Genomic DNA, 20,994 nt, shown 5'->3' on the forward strand with positions numbered 1-20,994 from the left:
TCTTAATTTAGTTTCTTAATTTTGTGTTTTGCGGTTCAACTCTGAAATTTTTTGACGCGTCTGTTTTTAATTTTACATAAAAGAACTCACGCGCGGAGATTTCCTTTTACCCGCTAGTAGGTTTAAATTGGAAATATTGCGAGAGGGTTTCGAGAAGGGCGCACCGCGATCCCCGTCCCGAGGAGGGAACGGCGTTTCCATAACGACCAGTGTTTCCCTTAACGACGAACATGGCTGAAGCTGAGGGTAAGTACGTGCGAGTGTGCATTGTCGCGCGTGCATAATTACGACGAACGAGCGACAAACGGAGCCGAGAGATCCCTGGGCCGATTCCCCGCTTTCTCCGCGGCTTTTCCCGTCACCGTCGTCACCGTCGTCGTGTGCTTCGCTTCCGGTTCTTCGGCGCGCTCTCGCTCTCCGCGCGGACGGTCCCCGTCCATTCTAATTATAGGGATAACCGGCGGCCGCGGTCACCGGTGCACCAGTTACGAGAAATATCGCGGGGAACCGGACGGCGGAGAAGCTATCGACCTCTATTTCGTAATAGGGAGCGGCTTTAATACGGATTTTGTGAGTGCTCGTGGCGTGGGAGAGAGATGCACGTGCTAGATCTCTTGTGGCCTTAATAGCGTACTTATAGATATTTCCGACTCCGCTACGTTTTGTCCTTTATTTCGAGAGCCTAGCCGTTTAAAGGGAAAAGAATTAGGTTGGATAAATATTTTCCCTTTTTTCTTTTTATAACGGAGGATATTGTAGATTTTTATAATAATTTAATTTCTCCGTTGCCTTGTGTTGTTTACTGTACCTAGAATAAACGGTTTGTTGTGGTTACCAATGTAGTTATGGAAGGAAGAAATAAAGTAGGAGAAGAGTTATATGCCGAAGAAAATTGCGAGTCTTTGTACAGAGAGAAAAAAATAATTATTAAAGTTTAATTTAAATTAATTATTATCCATATTTTGAAGTGTTTATATTTGCGTCAGCAACTAAAGAAGTACATCAAATTTACGTTTTTGTATAATAATAATGAAAAATGGAGAATGTTGATAACAGAATATTTGACGATGAAAAGCAATATCTTCCATTTCTAATATTACGTAAAAGGAGATCAGAATTATACACGCACGTTGTATAGAGTTAACTTTTCATTTATCGGAGAGAATATGGGAACCGTCGGATGTTTTTCTTCTCTGGTCCCCACTTTGTACCGTTTACCCAGCGCGCGGCCAAGGTGTACCGAAGAAAGAGACGAGAGAAGGAGTAGAGTTTCGCTTTGTGAGACGGCGAGTCGGGGCCGAAAATAAACTTCCGTCGCGAAGATACTCGCGGTTACAACGGATTGTAAGAGCGCCCGGCTCTTACAACAAGAGTGCCGGCTCGACCTCGCGCGGTCTCTCAGACTCTCTGGTCTGGTAGTCTCAGTCGGTGTCTTGATGCGCTCGCAATCAGATGCTGTGCTGTGTCCCGAAGAGACTCGCGGACGGCGGGGGCCCGTTCTACGACGAGGCCCCGTTCTACGGCGGGGTATTGTTCCACGACGGGCGCGGTAACAATCGTCTATCGTCCATTCGCGAGATACAGATCGAGCTGTTCCCCGAGGAAGGTGAGCCCGAGTCTTTTGCTCCACAGTATCGCGCTTCCATGATATCGAATTTATTCCTCGAATTACCGAGCTATCGGATGTCGTTCGCGCGAGTGTGTTCGAGTCTTCTAAACGATCGGCGAATTGTCGGGGATTAGAATGTACTCCGTGCTTATCTGGCCTCACATTTGATCTCGAGAAGTGTATTTTGCGATAAGAATACAACTGTGTTAACGGTGCCATGATTTAAAAAGAAAAAAACCGTTAGGTAATGAAATACTCGGTATTTATAAATTGTAACGCGGTCGAAATGTTGTGTGTGAAAACTAATGTAGTTCGAAATTTTCGAAATTAACTGCTGCCGCTGCTGATGTTGTACGTTACATATTTAGAATGTCATAAATGCTTATTTACGTTCAGCAACGAGCAGGTACAAATTGACATCCAAACTCACTTTCCAAATCCAAATAAATAAGGCAATATAAACTTCTTATAGCAGGGTACCGCGTTACTATCGTCATATAATTGGATTTCGCTTTCAAAAAAAATTTTTTTAAATAAAAATATTCAAATTTGCTATTACAATGGTATAACAACTCCGTTTTCTTACGCTTCTTATCTCTTTCTCTCTTTAAAATAAACTGCGATTTATAAGCTTTAAATTAACAGAATAGCTTATAGCTGCGCACGATTATCATCATTAATCATTATTACCTCGTTTCTCGAACAGCTATTCGACTTTGAAGAATCCCTTTTTCATTTTACATTCGGCGTCAGTGAAAATATTTATTTTCCTGCTACTCGCGCACGTCTAAAAGCGGCTATGAGAATCGTAATAACGCGCCTCCGCCGTGCATACTGATCAATTTGCACCGACTTAGCGACTCCCGGCGACCTTAAGACGATAGACGCCGGGAGAAGAACGGCAATAACTCTGACGTGGAAAAGAAAAAAAACCTTCGTCAGAGTTCTTACCAACGTGCGCGACTCTAGAAGCGAAACGTAAGCAAAAGCAACTTGTAGGCGTCGCTAAGCGGTGTCGATGCGATGAGATCATTTAATAGCGTCGTGCTGTTTGTCGTTACGTTCTCGCGCGTGAGGAATTGCCGGAGATCAGGTGGAAAAATAGGGGGCAAAAATCTCGGTGGCGGAATGAGAAAATTAAAAGAAAAACTGAGGAACGTAAAGAGATCGATTTGAACGGAATGGGCGATATAGTAGTATTTTAAATATTAAAGGATGAAATTTTTTAAACCGATATTTGAGTTAAATAACATTTTGTTATTTTTAATTACCATGTGTGTCAAAAAAGTTATTTCAACTCCATTAGTTTAGTCAAATTAACATTATTTTAGTTAAATTAACGACATATTGAGTAGGAGCAGTGACGACCTATATATAGGAATAATTAGATAGATTTGAGTATTATTTGACACTATTATACGAATTTAACAGTGTACGATGGACTGAGATACGTAAAAGACGAGATATATAAAAGATGAGATATGTAAAAGGACTTCATGCATGTCGTGAATAATAATGTGATCCTATACAGGCATTCTATAATAACGTGAAATTTGCGTCGCGGAGGCAAATACGGTGACGACCGCATTCTCGTGGCGCGGCGCATTTAGCTAAAGCCCGTATACCTGGCTGTCTCGTTTCGCATCGGCATTGGAGGTGACAATAAAATTTCGAGCCCTCAATTTGCGATCGAACAATCTGTTCGAATTCACCGAGAAAAAGCTCGATAACAGGTGACGAAACTGTCGCCTCTCGCTCGGGAAAGAGGGGAGGGACGATAAAGAGAGGAAAAGATCCGAGGACGGAAGGAACGGACACTCTCGCGTGTGTCTGTGACGGATAGGGGACACGCGTGACTCTCGCGGCGAGGCAACTCGCGATGACGCCTAAAAAAGGAAGCTTGCTCGCCCGAGAGGCGAGAGAGCCGAGTCTCTCGCGGGGGCGATCCCCTCGGCCTCTTCGTCGTCCTCGGCATCCTCGTCGGCGCGCGAGTCGGCGCCGCAGGTGCGTCCACGCGACACGCGCACCTGAGAATCGGCCGCTTAACGTTACCCTGGAATCGAGAAAGCGAGAGTCTCTCCCTCGACGCGAGATCCGACCGGATAAAAGTCGCGCGAGAGAGTGCGCGATTGAAATCACCCGTGGTGCCGCAGAAGTATTGTATTCCCCGCGTCGCGGAGGCGTCGATTATTTTGAATTTACTGCTTATTGTTGGTTCGAATGTGCGAAAGTGCTGTTTTGGTGAATTAACAGGAATAGAAGAAAGTTTCCGGATATTTTTTTTTTCTCTTATAAAAAATGATAAAATAGGATTTTTTAAATTAAATATGGAGATAAGGAAATCTAATGAAAGTAAATAAAGCTTTATATATACATACATGCATATGTGGAAAATTTATTTACTTTTTGCGATCTCGTATGTATGCCACGTGCTAGAGGAATGAATTTCGTCGCTTTCCTTGAAACGGTGACGTAAATCAAAAATATTGCAAAAACCGGTCTGCCCGTCTCGTCGAAATTTCCGTAGGAAAGGAAACGTATATAGGATTCGCGTCGTCTTTAAAAATGAATGGCTCATTGAATGGTGGCGTTATCTCGTAACACATAGCTCGTAATAACTGGGGCACTCTCGAAGTGATCTCGCAAGAAGAGAACACTGTAGCTACAGTCATTGCGCAATACCTGCGCCGATCGAAGAAAGTGTAATTTGCAATTTAGATTCCCGACACTTCCAATCGCGGCGTGTTGTATCTCGCTACGCAGTGTTTCCGAGATCTCGCGTTTTTTTTTCTCACCGGGGGGGAACGAAAGCGAGATTATTGACGGAATGCCTGGGAAGATATAAGAACGCATATAATAAATGTAACATGTATAACAAATTTAAATTACATGTAGAACGTATTAGTGAAAGGAGGAATCTTTGTAGAATGTGTATTTTTCAGATATTTATTTATTTCGAGAAATAAAAAATAAAAATCGAAATGCTTGGAAAGATAAAAATGTAATATAATAAACATAATCATATTGTGTAGAACACGGTAGAACATATAGTGAAAGGAGATCTTCGCAGGCTATATTTTTAGAGACGCATTTATTTCAAGAAATAAAAAATAAAATAGTTAAATGTTAGATTTTATTGACTTGAGACGAGCTCTGCGATGACGAGCACGTGTCGCGCACTCACACGATTTCGTCTCTAAACGTGTGCGCGCGTTTCGTTACGTGACGTGTCATACCTGTCGTCGTATTTGGCGATCTCTCGACATGTTGTCGGCGAAAATATCGATTATCCGCGGATTCGTGGCCTTTGTCAGAGCGAATAGCGATTACCACGGGGTGAGTCAGAACGGATCTCCGTATTAGCGTGCGCCGGGCATCTCCGTATTAGATGCCGCAGTATCGCGTATATGGGACATAAAAAAAAAAAAGAAAGAAAATGCAAGTGTAGTATTTATCAATTCGGTGAGAAAAGAGCGTCGCGTTCGCGTCATATCGTATATCTCAAAGACACAACGGGTTTGAATCGCGGAGAAAATAGTCATCTCGTTTGACGACGAACGGACGCAGCCGCGGGTGGCCATCAGGATCGGAGTTCGCGGTCTTGCTCGTGTAGAGAGAGAAAAAGAAAATCTATACGTATATAGAACATCTACTATTATTACGCGAGGGGTTTGAATTGCGGGGGCCCACTAATTGTTGGACCGTGTGTAAATGGACGCAGATGCGCCGCCGCCGATCTTGCTGCCGTGCGCGATTTGCGCGCGGACCTTCATGCCGGAGTCGCTGGAGAAGCACGCGAGGATATGCGAGCGCGCCGCCGCCAAGAAGCGCAAACCCTTCGACTCGGCTAAGCAGAGGATTCAGGGCACCGAGCTGGCGGAATTCCTGCCGAAGCAGGAGGTCCGGCGTCATCACCAGGACGAGAGGACGACCAGGCCTTCCTGGAAGAAAACCCACGACGACTTCCTGCGGACGATCCGTGAGGCACGCGGCGAAGTCGTGAGTCCGATCTTCACGATCTTCTTTACGTGTTAATTATTTTAGGAAGATTTCTTTCTTTCTTAAACTGAATTTTACGTTAAATAATTTTGAGTGCGTTACATAAAATAAAAAAAAATAAAGAGAAAAAAGTATTTTTACATTAAAAATAAGGAATTAATCTCTAATTTTGTACAATTTGTTGTACAAAATATCATTTGTTTTCATATCTTTTATTTATAAATGAAACTTCCACATCTCCACAATCTGTTCTTGCAGATGGATTCGCACAAACAATGCAATTCGCTGACTCCGTCAGGCGCGCCGACACGCGCTAACGAGAAGGGCACGTGTCCCACGTGCAACCGACAGTTCGGCATCAAAGCCTATGACCGTCACGTGGCTTGGTGCAAAGACAGAGTCACTCGGATGCCGATGAGTCCGGCGACCAATCTGGCGAAGGAGCGATTAGAGGCTCGCATGAGGTACAGGGCGCCAACCCTGAAGAATCGGCGAGCCATCAATCGTGAGAAGTACAGCCCGGGTGCGACGGCGAATCAGGCCGCCAAGACCTCAGTGTCATCACCGGCGCTCGTTAAACCAAAGGAGAGTATCTCGAGCGTTAATTCCAATCGAGAGAGTCCAGTCAAGCAGAAACCTGCCGTCGTGTAAGTCAGATTTCCTAACTTTTCTCATTGGTAAATTTAATTTCCTAATTTGTCAAACTGGTGCCCACTTATTTTGACATATTTATATTTGTACAGAAGGCGTCCTGGACAACTCAAGGAGTCCCCTACCTCATCCGGACCTATGAAGTCGCGCCTTGCCGATCGTATGAATAGGTGAGATTTCGATCAACTTCTTTATATAAAATATTGAAAAAAAGGCCGAAACTATCTATGGCTTGCATCAAATAAAATAAGCGTAGAACATAGCATAGACTTATTAGTGCCGCCCATGAGGAGAAGGAAAGAGGACGAGGGTGCTTAGAAGCAATCTATGATTAATTGCTTAAATGATTAAAAATAAGCGAGACAATTTAAATGTATAAAAATATTCGTATTTGATTTTACAACAAGAACATTTGAAGTATATCTGATAAAAAACACAAGTACACATTTTTTAAATATTTCTCACGAAATTATCTATTTTGTAAAATTGTACTTAACTCCGACAACCTTCTCCTGATGACTATCAGGCACATGCCCTTGATCCTGCTTCCGTCTCCTCAGACCGGAGGAAGATCACGATTCCCTACTGACATCAACGCCCTGCCGATCCTTCCACCCTGCAACATCTTCCCGTCGTTCTCTCCACTTTCCCGTACCTCCTGCGAGACCTAGGATTAACAATCCGGTCTCCCCCAATGAGATCACGTCGCCAATTGCCTCGTCCAGAAGGCAATTCGACCGAAACGAAACGATCTCCCAACGCATTCAAAACGACGATGCGAGAAGTCGAGAAGCCTGTCCCGCCAGGATGCAAAAAAATATTGTTTCCGCCAGAAGTCAGGGTCATCCAAGAATCAACGACATTGCCGTGAACGATAAAGTTCTAGGAATGACTGTGCAGCCTTGCAGAATACACAGGGACATGCAAAAGGACGATCAGTTAGTAACGTGGAAGCAGATCAGCCGTAAGAAGGATACTCTTCAAGCTGACACTCTCGTTGTTGATCATAAATTTTCACGGGAATTCCAGCTGCTTGATCTTGAGCGACTGTGTGATCGAGAGAAAGGAAATGAAAACAGAAATAGAATGGAAGAAGATTCATTAATTGCAGAAAGCGATCGAACCGATGACAAATCGATAGACGGCGAGTTTGATAAAGTGAAGAACAGTGACGTCGCATGGTTGGACGGTATTAAGAATCTAAATCAGACATACTTGATAAGAGACTCGGAGGATATTGAGATTTTTCACAGCAAGTGGAAGCCGATTAAGCATAGTCCTCGCGTAGAATTTTACGTAAAAGATAAGGAAGATGAAATCTGCGAATTCGATCAAGAAAAATTGAGGAGAGATACTGTAGCGAACGACGAAGAGACTAAAATCGAACAAATAAAAGAGTTAAAAGTGTCTATTAAAGATGAAGAAGAAAATAATGATGAAAATATGGTGGGCTGTAAAGCGGAGGAGTTGAAAGTAAATGATGAAAATATAGAAGATAATCGGAAAATGAGTAGTGAAGAAATTGAAGAGATAACATGCAAAACGGAGGAACTTAATATAAACAGCAGAGAGGAGGAAAATAAGCGAAGAGCGAGTTATGAAGAAATTAAAGTTACAGAATGTAACATTGAAAAAATAGAAATAAATACTGAAGATACGAAAGAAACTGAGAAAATGTATGATGCAAATGTTGCAGAATTGGATGGACTAAGTGTCTATAAAGAAGATGAAGAAAATCGAGAGGTAGCGATGGATATGAGAATTATTGAAAGTACAAACAATACCGAAGAAACTGAGCGAAATTTATCCGAGCCTGATCAAATAATTAAATCTTCCTCGTTCGACGAAACGCATTCAGTTGCATCGAAGAAAAAGAATTTTATTGATCAGAGTCAAGATTATCTAAATTTTAAGGATGAAATACCACAATGCGAAAGTGGTGTATGTTGCAATAATTCACTTGAATTGAAAGGAAGCGTAGTAACTTTTATATGCGATCAATCTAACATAAATGAAATAATATCTTTAAACAATAACAATAATCAAGCTAATTGCAATTCGAGTCCTGAAGATGAAACACTAGCATGTCAAAGCAGTAGCTGTCACAATTCGTTAGATCTAACAGGAAATATCAAAGAAATATCATTTCCTGCATCCTGTCGAAGTATTAGCTCAGAAAGAAATTGTGGAAGAAATGCTGAAGAGACTGAAATAATTGAGGAAAATTCTGAGGACGGTTTAACCAAACTCTGTAATAAAAAGCCTAAGAGAAATTCAAAGAGATTAAACTCTGAAGTATACTCGCTTCCACGAAATTTGGAAACTACCACTAGTAATTACTCAAATGTATCTATGAATAACATACCTGTGCACATTAAAGGCAACGGACAAAAAGACTCCAGTTCCAATAATTTTGAAAATATCGAGACTAACACAAAAAATAGAAAGACAGATTTCAACGTGGATTCAGACAACAGCTGTTCGAACGACGAATCAAGGCTCCTCAGTCGTTCAATTATTAAAACGGAAATTACGACAGGTGAAGTTTCGCGCAAGAAGAACATAGACAGCGAATTTGATTATGGTAGCGGTAATACTGCGCGTGTCGGGGAACGTAACGCGCGAGGCGCTAACGATTTAGGATCATCAGTCACATTGACAGACTACGCAGAGGAGGAGTCACGACGGAGTCGCGGCAACGAAATTTTTCTGAACGCGAGCGTGAATTTTCCAAGACGCGCTTCCGGCGCGACTAAAAGAGCCGCGCGAGAGCGATCGGTCAATTCGATCGAGATGAAGCACAGAATTAGGGAAAACATGAATCTTCTTCGCGGCAGCACCGATTCCCTGATATCCTCGGTCGAATTCGTAGAGCTCGCGAGCATCAGACGGCCCGAAGCGAATTGCGCTTACGAACGAGAGACCATTGAGATAATCAGACCGAGCAGGCGGCGCAAGGTGTCCAAGGATCTACCTGATATAAAGGACGACGCAGCGGAGACGAGGGAAGATGCCGAGAGATCGTACTGGGAGAGGACCTCCAAGGTCTCGCGGAGCAGACTAACCAGTCTCTATCCCGCGTATCACGCTGAATACAAGCTTGCTAAGAGAAATCCTAGAATTCGTATCCTCCCTCCTGTCCTGAATCCACCCTTAATCAATCGAAGGTAGAGAAAGTAATAGGAATTATTTATTATATGTAGAGTTGTCATTGCTAAACATTCTAACATTATTCTCTAGAATATGTTATTAGTACTGTAGCATATTGGTTTATTTTTGTTATTTCATTATATTTAGTGGAGCGTATATAACTTCGACATAAATTGATTAGTATAAAATGTTGCAATGCTGACTTCGCACAATCGATTATGAGTTATGTTGTAATATTAATAATTAAATTAGTATAAGTTTGTGCAAATTGCAATTGATGAGAGAATCTGTACGGCATTGCTCATTTGCACTGTAAATGGTAGAATCGTTTCTTTTGATTTCTATTTGTCTTATTTGTCATACTTTTGTATATTTGGTAAGGTAGTTGTTAGGTAGTTAATGTATCAACAATATTATAGGAAAATTGATCTGGCGACACGTCCCGCCTGGTGCAATTATGTACGCAGAAGGCCGGACTTTAATCTCGTACTTAAGGCTAGAACGTAAGTTCCAGGACGTGGAACCACTATGGGAAGAGGAGGATATATAATAGATATTTTATTTGGATGTTGTTGATGTTAATTGCTAATTATCCATATTCTAGTTTAGTTTAGGGCGCTACATAGAAGATAGAATTGACAGAATATAGTATTGGTTTTCTGGAATTTAGAATCAATCTTCCTTTATTTAAAAAAATATATATATCTAAAGTTTTATTTTTTACATCTTTTAAATTTTGTTGCATAATAAAATTCATTTTAAAGCAACAATTCTATTTATTTTTACAAGATTTTGCTTTTTATTTTAAACTAACTCAAAAGAGAGATTGATTCAAAATTTTTCAAAAAAGAATTTACGTCCAGCAAGCAGATTGGATAACATTGCACCACGCGCGTCCGAGCTTGCATGCGCGTTTGTAAATGTTTGTCGTTTGAAAAATTGATTGGCGCACGTCTACAGCTTATACAGCAGAACACTTAGAGCAAAACATACTTTGTCGTCACACATATCGCATCTATATTCGTATCGTTGTTTTATGCAAGAAAGTTCCTGATGTAAAAAGTTAGAATTAAAGACTATACTAATCGAGATTCTAATTTCAGCGGCACATGCAAGGATTACGATCCCTTTCTGCTGGCCGAGCAGCAGATGAACGACCTGCTGTCGGATACGAGCGATCAGTCTACGACGGGGAGTCCCAAAGTCCAACAGACTCGCGATACTCTCTATCCTCTCTCGCACTCCTCCGCCTTTGTAAAATATCCTCCCTCCGACAGGAGGTCGTCCCTCATAGCGCCACCCACTGAGTTCGACGATCTCATGTCCAACTTTTCGAGCGACTCCACCGAGACCAACTCGATCTCGCGCGAGGTCTTCCTGAAGTCCGATCTCGCGGGTAAAGACGCGATAGATTCCGCGAGCCCGAAACCCGTCAGGGAATTGGGCAGACGAATCATTATCGACAGATCGAAGGCGCTGGGCGTCGACGAGCGTCGCGGCGTCATCTTCAGCGCCGATAGACCGCGCAAAATCTTCGACAAAGAAACGCAGAAGAATACGAGACCGTTAATCAACCGATCCGGCTCGATCCGGGCCTCGTCCGCGCCCAGGATCAACTCGGGCCTCGACAGGAAGACCTTGAGCGACGCGAGAAAGGTTCAAGGTTCCAGGATCGCCAACAGTCAAAGGTCGTCGGACCAGAATCTTAATCAGAAAAACAATAATTACTCATCCCTGTCCGGCAGTAGCCTCAGTCTCAACTCGATCGTCTCCTCCTCGGACTTGGACGTCAAACGATCGAACTCGATGTTCGACGAGTTGATGACGTCCTTCGAGGGGGATGCGTTTCCTGGACTGAGATCCTTCCTCAATAACGAGTCCTTCGACCTGTCCAGCCCCGGCGGCGACAGACAGCGAAACGGCAGTCTAATCAGCGACGAGGAACTGTCCTCGCCCGACAGCTACAAGCCGCAGGATCACAGCAAGCTCAGCAACGACTCCGCTTACAGCAGGTTGGTCCTTAAAGTTGCTGTTTACCCACATCCTTCGCCTTCATCGATCGATCGGTTAACGGTAAAATAGAAGATAAATATTATGTCCATTTCCACCAATGCCAGATTAACTTTAGTCTCGGTTTAACTTACTTTTTGTCTTTTTCTAGTTCTAAGAATTAGAAAAAGATAAAAAGTAAATTAAATCGAGATTAAAATTTATCTACACTGATAAAAATGGACATTTCAGAATGACAGTAATACAACTGTTACAAAAAAAAAGTTTGTTATTTTTACAAAAACTAAATTTATTAATTCGTGATACCTTTATTATTTAATAAAATATGAAGACTTCTAAATACAAATCTAAAAATGCCGTCACATGTTTTTTGACGACTAACAATTGTAATCCTTAATAATTATCGTCCATTCACATCTGCGTTCTCCTTGTTCTCGCATGCTTCAAGCTCAGTTCGATTTGTGTGTGCCCCCCAGTTTAAATCGCAAATATTCACACCATGGACGCAGCGCCAACGACACGATCGACCGTCTCGACGAGGACGCGCCCGAGAACGGTACGTCGCCGATTCAAACGGCGGCCAAGTGCAAGATGTCTAAGTTCTGTCACGAGTGCGGTCAACGATTTCCGGAAACTGCCAAGTTCTGCTGCGAGTGCGGCGTCAGGAGGCTCGCGTTGTGAACGTCGTTCTCCGAGCGTTAATCGTACTGTATTTTTTGATATATTTGGAGAAAACGAACCGAAGAAGAAAATATTACCGAAAAAATATTCTTTGGACAAAAGAGTATATGCTCTAATTTTTTATTTCGAGAGCGGTTTTATCGAGATCGAGAATACAATTGGTATTTTTCGAAGAGAAAAGTACGCTGTAATTTTTGCATTTTCGAAAGCATTTTGCGAGATCGAGAATACACTCTGAAAATATTCTCCGATTGTTAGGCGATGGATTAACTGCCTTATCACGATAATATAATCGCTATAAAATTCAGGCGACTTTTATAAATCTCAGAGTTTCGAGAGTAAATTTTATTTTAGTAGATAGCGTTTTTACATCGCCGGAGAAGAAATTTTTTAATCTACTTTAGTTCGCTTTGTAGACAATGCGTCGATTTGCTCGCTATATTTGAGTAGTCTAGTGATATATTTGTAAGCGATATATATGATTTTTTTTGTCACACATACATGATGTACGTGTACACCGAGAGTCGCCGAGCGATCGAGGACTCTCTCCTCGATTTTTTCTACAAATTCACAAGTGCGACTTTTTGATAAGCTTTTTATACAAGTGAAGAGAATCAAGCAAGTATATTTCCTGTTGAAAATAGGAGAATTAAGAAGAATCAATGTTAATATATTTCGTAAAAGTGTGAATGGTAACGCTCTTTAAAATTGTTATATATTTAGTTTAATCCATTTTAACTCCAGTGAGTGGCGAATCATGAATTTAAAAAACACGGGTTATTCAGAATTAATTTATTATTCAGAATATAATATATTATTCAGAATTAATATATTATTCAGAATAAAAATATATTGAAATGAATTTCTTTGTGTTTTTTTAATATTCAAATTTAGTTATACACTTCGCGCTAATAAGTGATCTAGATATTAAGATAAATAGTTGCTTTCCATTTACATCAAAACTCAGATAATTCTTACTTGTGACGTCATAACTCAGTTGAATGCATGTTCTTTTTGCATGCTGGCAAGTGAGATTCAACAGAGTTGTTATCCACAATCGAGACCATGTGCTTTAATGAATCTAATAGACTCACATTAAAAGTGAGGCTATGAACCTGTATTATTGTGCGATAGCTTTGTCACCAAAATAAGCAGGTAAATACAAAATGACATATCTTACCTGAGTATAAAATACTCACATAACTGAGTGACTATCACTTGAGTGTAAATGGAAAGCAACTAATCTCCCGAACTTTAAGGCGGTTAATTCTACGAAAACAAATTTCTATCAACTCGCTTAATTCGCCTAATCTTCACAGGATTCTTGTGTCTAATGTCGTATAACAAAGTTTGTAAAATAAGGTTGTAAAATAAGATTAGGAAATCGCTAGTGATTAGGTGAGTCGTACTGATACAAGTATCAACACTCGCTCAATTAACGTGTCATTAATGAGGAATCATGAAATGCAAATTAAGTGTCGGCAAAATGCAAAGAAAGGAAAATAATTATAAGTAAATTAAATATGTGCAATTATAGAAATGCACAATTGAATCTTACGAAGTATTACTCTCATATTTATTCTTTAATGCGGTAAGAAAAGATTATTTATTACATACATACTGAAAATCCGAGTTAATATACAGAACGCTCCGAAAAATATATAAGATCGGTATGTTTACGTCTCGAGATAAATAAAAGAGAAAAATAGAGACCTTCGCGAATGTCTACTGGCATAGAAGGCATAGGTTTCAAATTCAGAAAGGAAGTTATCGATTCCATCATTTTTTATATTACATTTCGTCAAACATTCTATTTTTTTTAATTGTGGAAAAAAGAGAGAAACTATTTTTTTTCAAAGTTGTGAACGAGGTGCGAGAAAATGATTAGATAACATTTTACAAGCTGTACTAATCAAATATTATTTGTATATGATTCTAACAAGAGTGATTCGTCAAACACGTTGGCTCTCTGGTGTTCGTAATGTATACCAAAGAGTAATTGCGATAAGCGTTTGACAAAATTGACTCGACTTCTAACTTGAAAGAATGCATCTCGAACTAATTATATACGCAACAGAATAAATCATACGTACGTCCCAAACTGTATTTTTGCAAGTGCAATAAACTGCGATGCTTATACAAATTTAAGAATACTCGAGTTTTCTGAAAGGAAACTTTGACCTTCATTTCCATGCTACATTTTATATATAACCCTTTTTATCTTAATTCCCTAAAATCTGCATCAGAAAACTGTTCACGAAAAGAATCATATACGTATATGATGAGTTTGTAAATGCGGTAAAGATATATTTAAATTTTTTTCATTTGTTTTACTAGCTGACAAATGAGTTATGCAGAAGCTGAAAGAGCTTCACCAGTCATGACAGTTGTCAAAGAGCATTCGAACCTAGAAAATATTTGCCAAGATGTTGCATCGGTCGATCAGTCGACTAATACAAACGCGTGGAATACTTGTAGGACTTTATTATATTAATACAAAATGCATCTTATTTTTAATTTTAAGAGTGAACAATGATTTTTTCCCCTAGAAATTCGTGAAACAGTCTCGCGCGACAATCAGAAATTCGCGAAGCTTTCATGTAAATGTTAGCCCAGCGGAAAAGGCAAAGTGCGGCGTGGACGATAGCGGCAGTGTAAGTATATTTTATTAAAATTCTTTAATTAAAATCTTCGTGGATAATTAAATACTCCATATAAAAGAAAAGCTAGACTCTCACTCTTTCCTCTTTTATTTTCTAACATGATTATATAAATCATTTTCATATAAATAAATTTATTTTTATTTGTACCCTTTTAAAATATAAATATTTATCTTTGAAAACGCGAATATCAATCTTATATCTCTTATTTTTAATTTTAATTAAAATATTTTCTTAACGCATTCAATCTTTTAGAGCCTTTTGATAATGGGTTATTCTGAATTCTTCAATTAGCATATTTATATTTCAATTGCTCAATTATTCACGCTACTGATTTGCAGAACTATCCTTTGATAGACCACTGCTATGACGTGGTAATAGTAGGAGCGGGAGGCGCAGGATTAAGAGCGGCCTTTGGCCTCGGTAAAAAGGGATACCGTGTGGCAGTGGTATCAAAACTCTTCCCAACTAGGTCACATACCGTCGCTGCCCAAGGTGGCATAAACGCTGCTATCGCCGACGAGAAGAAAGACAATTGGCTGTACCACATGTATGATACAGTGAAGGGATCCGACTGGCTGGGCGATCAGGATGCTATACATCTGCTCACGAGGGAAGCATCTCGAGTGGTCTACGAGCTCGAAAATTACGGTAAAACCCAATAAATCACAAATATAATTATCTTCAGAAACTATATGCAATACATGTATATGTTAATATGTGCATATTTTATCAATATTAATAATGAATTTAATTATCTATGAAGTATGCATATCTTACCAATTTATAATATTTATATATAATATATATAAATTATGTGTTTCTTAGTATTTTTATTTAGTACAGTGGTTTTTTAATATTTTTGTTTAATACAAAATATGTATTAACTTATACATGTATATATAATTTGGAGTTAACAATGTTAATGCATAATTTATACTAAATAAATATACTAAAAAAATTGTAGGCTGTCCATTTAGTCGGACGGAAGACGGTAGGATCTACCAGCGTGCTTTTGGCGGCCAGTCGTTGGAATTTGGCAAAGGCGAACAGGCTAAGCGAACCTGCGCCGTCGCCGACCGAACCGGCCACGCGCTGCTTCACACCCTCTACGGCCAGAGTCTTCGCTACGACGTGCATTATTTCATCGAGTATTTCGCCCTGGACTTGCTCATGCACGGCCGATGCTGCAAAGGTATTCTGGCCTGGGAATTGGAGACTGGACTTCTGCATCGATTCAGGGCTCATCATACAGTAAGAAAAGCCTACAAGATCAATGTTATATATTTTTTATTTTATTTACAGAAAAGTTAACGCATCAATTATTTATTAACACGTATACAATATAATGTGATATACAATATAATTATAATTTACTTTTTTGTTCATCGGCGCAGCTTAATTACCACTCGTATATTTGACCATGTGTATTGATACAAATGAATTTATTAATTAACAATATAAATCTCGCAGGTGATTGCAACGGGTGGTGCTGGAAGATGTTACTTCTCCTGTACCGCGGCGCACGCCTGCACCGGCGACGGCATGGCGATCGCGTGTCGAGCGGGATTGCCGTTGCAGGACATGGAGTTCGTTCAGTTTCACCCGACCGGTATTTTCAGATCGGCTTACACACCCCGCCGACGACTCCGTTCGCCTTATCCGGTTCCTCTTAATTGATCGACTGATCTTTCTCGCGCTGCAGGCATTTACGGCAGCGGTATACTCATAACCGAGGGCAGCCGGGGAGAAGGCGGCAAACTCGTCAACTCCGCGGGAGAATTCTTCATGGAAAAGTACGCGCCGGTGGCTAAGGATCTAGCCTCTCGCGACGTTGTGTCGAGAGCTGTGACCGCCGAAATACTGGACGGAAGGTTTGCTGCGATATTCTATAATTCTCGTTCTTTTCCCCTTCCGCTGAAAGACCAAACAAATTAACGTATTTTAAATATGAGAGAAAAGATGGAGAACCCGCGGAGATGCTTAGAACATCCTGTATAAAGGCAGTAGGATTGATAGATGAAAGAAAATTTACTTCAACTTTGTGGTAGCTGTGGACTTTACTGTCGCAAATCTTTTATTTAGACTAAATAATTTCTATGCCAATAGATACTTAAATATTTAAGCAAACGAGCAAGAAGTAATAGACTTCGTCATCTCAACTTCCTGGAAGTAGGAATACACTGTTAATTACGCTGAATTAGTTGCATAAGAACACGTGCGACCCATGTGGGAGCGTTTTTTCGCTGGAAAATGACATTGCCTCGCGCTATTTCTCGCAGGGGCGTCGGGGAGAGGAAGGATCACATTTATTTGCAGTTGCATCATCTGCCGGCCGAGCTGATACACGAGAGGCTGCCCGGAATTTCGCACCTCGCCTGGGTGTTCGCCGGCGTGGACGTGACGAAGGAACCGATCCCCGTGATTCCCACGGTGCATTATAACATGGGTGGCGTGCCTACAAATTGGCGTGCCCAAGTGAGAAATATAATTATATTTTCTTAGTAGGACGATTGTTATAATTACTTTTAACTAAGCGATGTAAAAATTGCCAGCCTAGTCGACCGTTTCGGTCGTTATTTTATATTTATTTTTGATTGCTGTACTATTTTAGATATTATATGTAACATTATTCATCAAACAAGCGTGTTAATATTAGTTAATCATATATTACTATCGCTAATACACTTATGTCTATTTCTATCAAAGCAGATTAACTTTAATCTCTTTAAAAAAGGTTTGACTTTTACTTTTTATCTTTCTCTATAGTTCTAAGAGTTAAAAAAAGATAAAAAGTAAGTTGAACCGAAATTATAGTCAATCTACATTTATAGAAATAGACATGAATTGTTTTATTGACAAAAGTAAACGTGTGTACTCAATTATTTGTATATATAGACCAAGTAAATACGTTTACACAGATAACAACAGAGATTATTGGCGGTTACCGGCGTTTACGATGCGGTTATTTGACGTAATTGTATTTTCGACATAAATGACACCTTGTCAGGTATTAACGAGAGAAAACGAGGAAGACAGACCGATCGAAGGCCTCTGGGCAGCCGGCGAGACCGCGTGTGCGTCCGTTCACGGTGCTAATCGCCTGGGTGCTAACAGCCTCCTGGAAATTGTCGTCTTCGGCAAAGCCATCGCCGACCAGATCGACTGTATCGCCAGGCCTGGCGAACGTCACGAGGATCTGTCATCAGTAAGAGAAAAAAATTATGGGACATTTCGGACATGCCTCTCTTCCCTATCTTTCCGAAAAGCAACTTTTTGTGTGGTCACGAATTTAATAAAACGCAATATCGTCAGTGTCGCAAATTACTATCCTCATAACTACGATATTATATTTTAGATTATTTCGCGACAATATGTTTTAAGATTATTCGGCAAAGTGTCTCTTTGCTATAGTTAAACAATTATATTGTGGCAATTGCTTTATAAATTTTTAATACATATTTATAAATTTATTTTTACCTTATTTTTTATTTATTATTCTTTATATATTTTTTTACATTTTTTTTTTAACGGATAAATCTTTGCTTAAAACTGTATATTAAAGCCGTGGAACGAGAACTTGCGTGTCCAGGTCGAGGAAGGTCCGCCTTTTACGAGTTACGAATTAGCATACAGATGCGTGTGATCAAAAATGGTGATTTGGATGCAGGACATCGGCGAGCAGTCGATTTGTCGCTTCGACGCGACCCGTTATGCAAAAGGCTGCGTTCCCGTTGCCGAGCTGCGCGACGAGATGAGACATACGATGCAGAAATACTGCGGGGTACTAAGGACCTGCGATATTTTGCAGCGCGCTTGCAGGGAGATGTCCCGTCTCTACACCTGCGATCTGCCAGACTTATGCGTAAGCTAATCACCGCGCCTCATTGTCTTAATGATAAAATTATTTAGAAAGAATATATTTAAAAGCTTAAAACATATAAACGAGATGCATATGTAAATACAATTTGCCCAATATATATATTTCAAGGAATAATGACGAAACTATATAAATGAGAATATATTAAGACTATGTTATAGACAGTAGGCTTATATTATAGGGGCTTGTATTATACGGAAACACACTTTGTTTTTTATTTTAAATTCGAATAAGTGACTATAATATTATACGAAATACACTCTACTTTTTTTTATTCTATATAAATCCCAGATTCACGAATTTACGGGCATTCCATAATTATAGTCCGGAACTAACGATAGCCCGATTATATGATTGCACGAATAATTGTACCGCTATACATCGCGGTCGGCGGCGTAATGACGTGTCGTTGCATAAGACGATGATACACATATGCGAGACGCTTTATCTAGACTCACTTTATCCAGACGCACATGTGTGGATCTCTTTGGAATGTTTTTTTTTTTTTAGGTGCAAGATCAGTCCCTCATTTGGAACACCGAACTCGTCGAGGCCTTGGAGCTGCAAAACATGATGCTCGTATGCATGCACATCGTATACGCGGCCGAAAATCGAAAGGAGTCGAGAGGCGCGCACGCCAGGGAAGACTATAAGGTCAAGTAGAGTTTCAAATAGATGAATTACATTAATGGAAAAAAATTAGAATATCTCAAATTTATACAGATGCAAGTGAGTAATTTAATGCAAATAAGTAATGCTGCCGGCTGCAGTTTTTCGAAATTGTAAACACAATCTTAATTATGAACCGACTGAAATCGAAAGAGAGAGAGAGAGAGAGAGAGAGAGAGAGAGAGAGACTCGTGAATGGTTATTTCATTTCTAGGACAGAGTTGATGAATATGACTATACAAAACCGCTCGAGGGACAGAAGAAACGACCTTACACGGAACACTGGCGTAAGCATACGCTTACTTGGGCTCAGGATGATGGAACGGTTAGTTAAAATGCTAAAAAAAAATAATAATAATTAAATTAAATTCCTCTCCGAGGAAGTTGAAGTATCATCGGTAAAACAAAGTCGAACCACTCGGAGATTACAAATTAAAGTAAATACAAAAAAGTTTTTACACTTTATTACAGAAGATAATGAAATATATTACTAATAAATCCTGCTCATGTAAAAAAAAACTAATAAATGTTACACGAGCCATATTTCTTTATAAAAAAGCTGACTATGTGTCTCTCAATTTGCATCAAATACACATTTGATTCAATGCATTCATTGCATTTTGCATCTTATTAGAAATATTTCTAATTCAATGATTTATTACTGATTAGTACGATTTTTAACGGCGCGCTCTGTTTACAGATTTACATTTCTTATCGGCCCGTTATCGACACTACTCTAGACGAAACCGAAGCCCAGCACGTGCCTCCTGCAATTCGCGCATATTGACCCAAGAAATGAGTAATCGCCAGTAGCCGGATAATTGGAAACGTAATGGAAACGCGATGCAATTATGAATCTAAGTCGGCTGTCGCGTTATCTCGCTAATCCCGCATATTGGGAGCCAGGCATACGAAATACGTAAAGTAGATACTTACCATCAGAAGTCGAGGAATATGCAACGAGAAAATCGTCGAAAAACATTTTTTCCTTAAATATATTACTTTTAAATATTACTTCATCTTACAAGGATACCTTGCATAAATTGCCTCGCACGCGACACGCGTCGATTTACAGTAGTAGTTTACTGGCAAAAATAATTAATGCCTATGTCAATTTAATTTGTAACGAAGAAAGCGAATCAAAAAAGTCGCATTTCTTAAAAGCAATTTTAGTAAAACGTTCCTTCGAACTTTGTTTGCCGGAGCTGAGGCTGATAGAGAAATTATGCAAGAATGTTGATGAAACTTCATAATCGTCTCCTTTTCTTTTGTTTTTATATGGAGGAGACATCGAGCATGGTCATGGTTCAACATGTTTCAGCAACGTCACTACATCCGCAACCTAGTTTCGTAAGAGATAAAGCGTTAATTACCTTCGCTGATAGTATAATTACGACATTGCGCTGATAAATGCTCTCAATAAACTTTTTACAGACGACATATATAAATTTTCACTAACTTTATGTAATATTCTATTAAATATCCATGTTAGGTATGCATGCCTGCAAATCCAAAAAATATATGATGATCTGTACCCTAGTCGCAAATTTCCTAAATGTTTCTAAAATGTTACGATTTTTATTTCATAAAATAACGTATATATACAGTATATTTTATAAAATAAAATATACAAAATGAAATATCGATCGAGCACATATTATTTGAAAATTGCTGTGTTATATAAA

At 39.7% G+C, this 20,994-nt stretch overlaps 2 protein-coding genes across 6 annotated transcripts; both read left to right on the top strand.

The window, feature by feature from the left end:
• The first annotated feature begins 215 nt into the window (after positions 1-215).
• Positions 216-14,248, top strand: LOC112458337. 4 transcript variants are annotated; one of them, XM_025021923.1, is made up of 7 exons: positions 216-246; positions 5,331-5,608; positions 5,867-6,255; positions 6,352-6,429; positions 9,829-9,912; positions 10,513-11,421; positions 11,896-14,248. In XM_025021923.1, exons 1-7 carry the CDS (start codon positions 231-233, stop codon positions 12,098-12,100), a joined length of 1,959 nt encoding a protein of 652 aa, XP_024877691.1. In that variant the 5' UTR covers positions 216-230; the 3' UTR covers positions 12,101-14,248. The 4 variants fall into 4 exon arrangements, with proteins under 4 accessions (XP_024877691.1, XP_024877688.1, XP_024877689.1 ...); XM_025021920.1 differs by lacking the exon at positions 216-246 and adding an exon at positions 290-1,606; XM_025021922.1 differs by lacking the exon at positions 216-246 and adding an exon at positions 2,943-3,961.
• An 856-nt stretch (positions 14,249-15,104) lies between these two features.
• Positions 15,105-20,816, top strand: LOC112458350 (succinate dehydrogenase [ubiquinone] flavoprotein subunit, mitochondrial-like). 2 transcript variants are annotated; one of them, XM_025021942.1, is made up of 11 exons: positions 15,287-15,411; positions 15,728-16,014; positions 16,234-16,372; positions 16,466-16,634; positions 17,043-17,238; positions 17,771-17,968; positions 18,431-18,625; positions 19,151-19,294; positions 19,524-19,634; positions 20,010-20,138; positions 20,594-20,816. In XM_025021942.1, exons 1-10 carry the CDS (start codon positions 15,309-15,311, stop codon positions 20,094-20,096), a joined length of 1,629 nt encoding a protein of 542 aa, XP_024877710.1. In that variant the 5' UTR covers positions 15,287-15,308; the 3' UTR covers positions 20,097-20,138; positions 20,594-20,816. The 2 variants fall into 2 exon arrangements, with proteins under 2 accessions (XP_024877711.1, XP_024877710.1); XM_025021943.1 differs by having other exon boundaries at positions 15,105-15,411; positions 20,010-20,816.
• Positions 20,817-20,994: the final 178 nt, after the last annotated feature.

Source organism: Temnothorax curvispinosus, unplaced genomic scaffold, assembly GCF_003070985.1.
Source record: "Temnothorax curvispinosus isolate PA1 unplaced genomic scaffold, ASM307098v1 QBEX01008825.1, whole genome shotgun sequence".
Lineage (NCBI taxonomy): Eukaryota > Metazoa > Arthropoda > Insecta > Hymenoptera > Formicidae > Temnothorax > Temnothorax curvispinosus.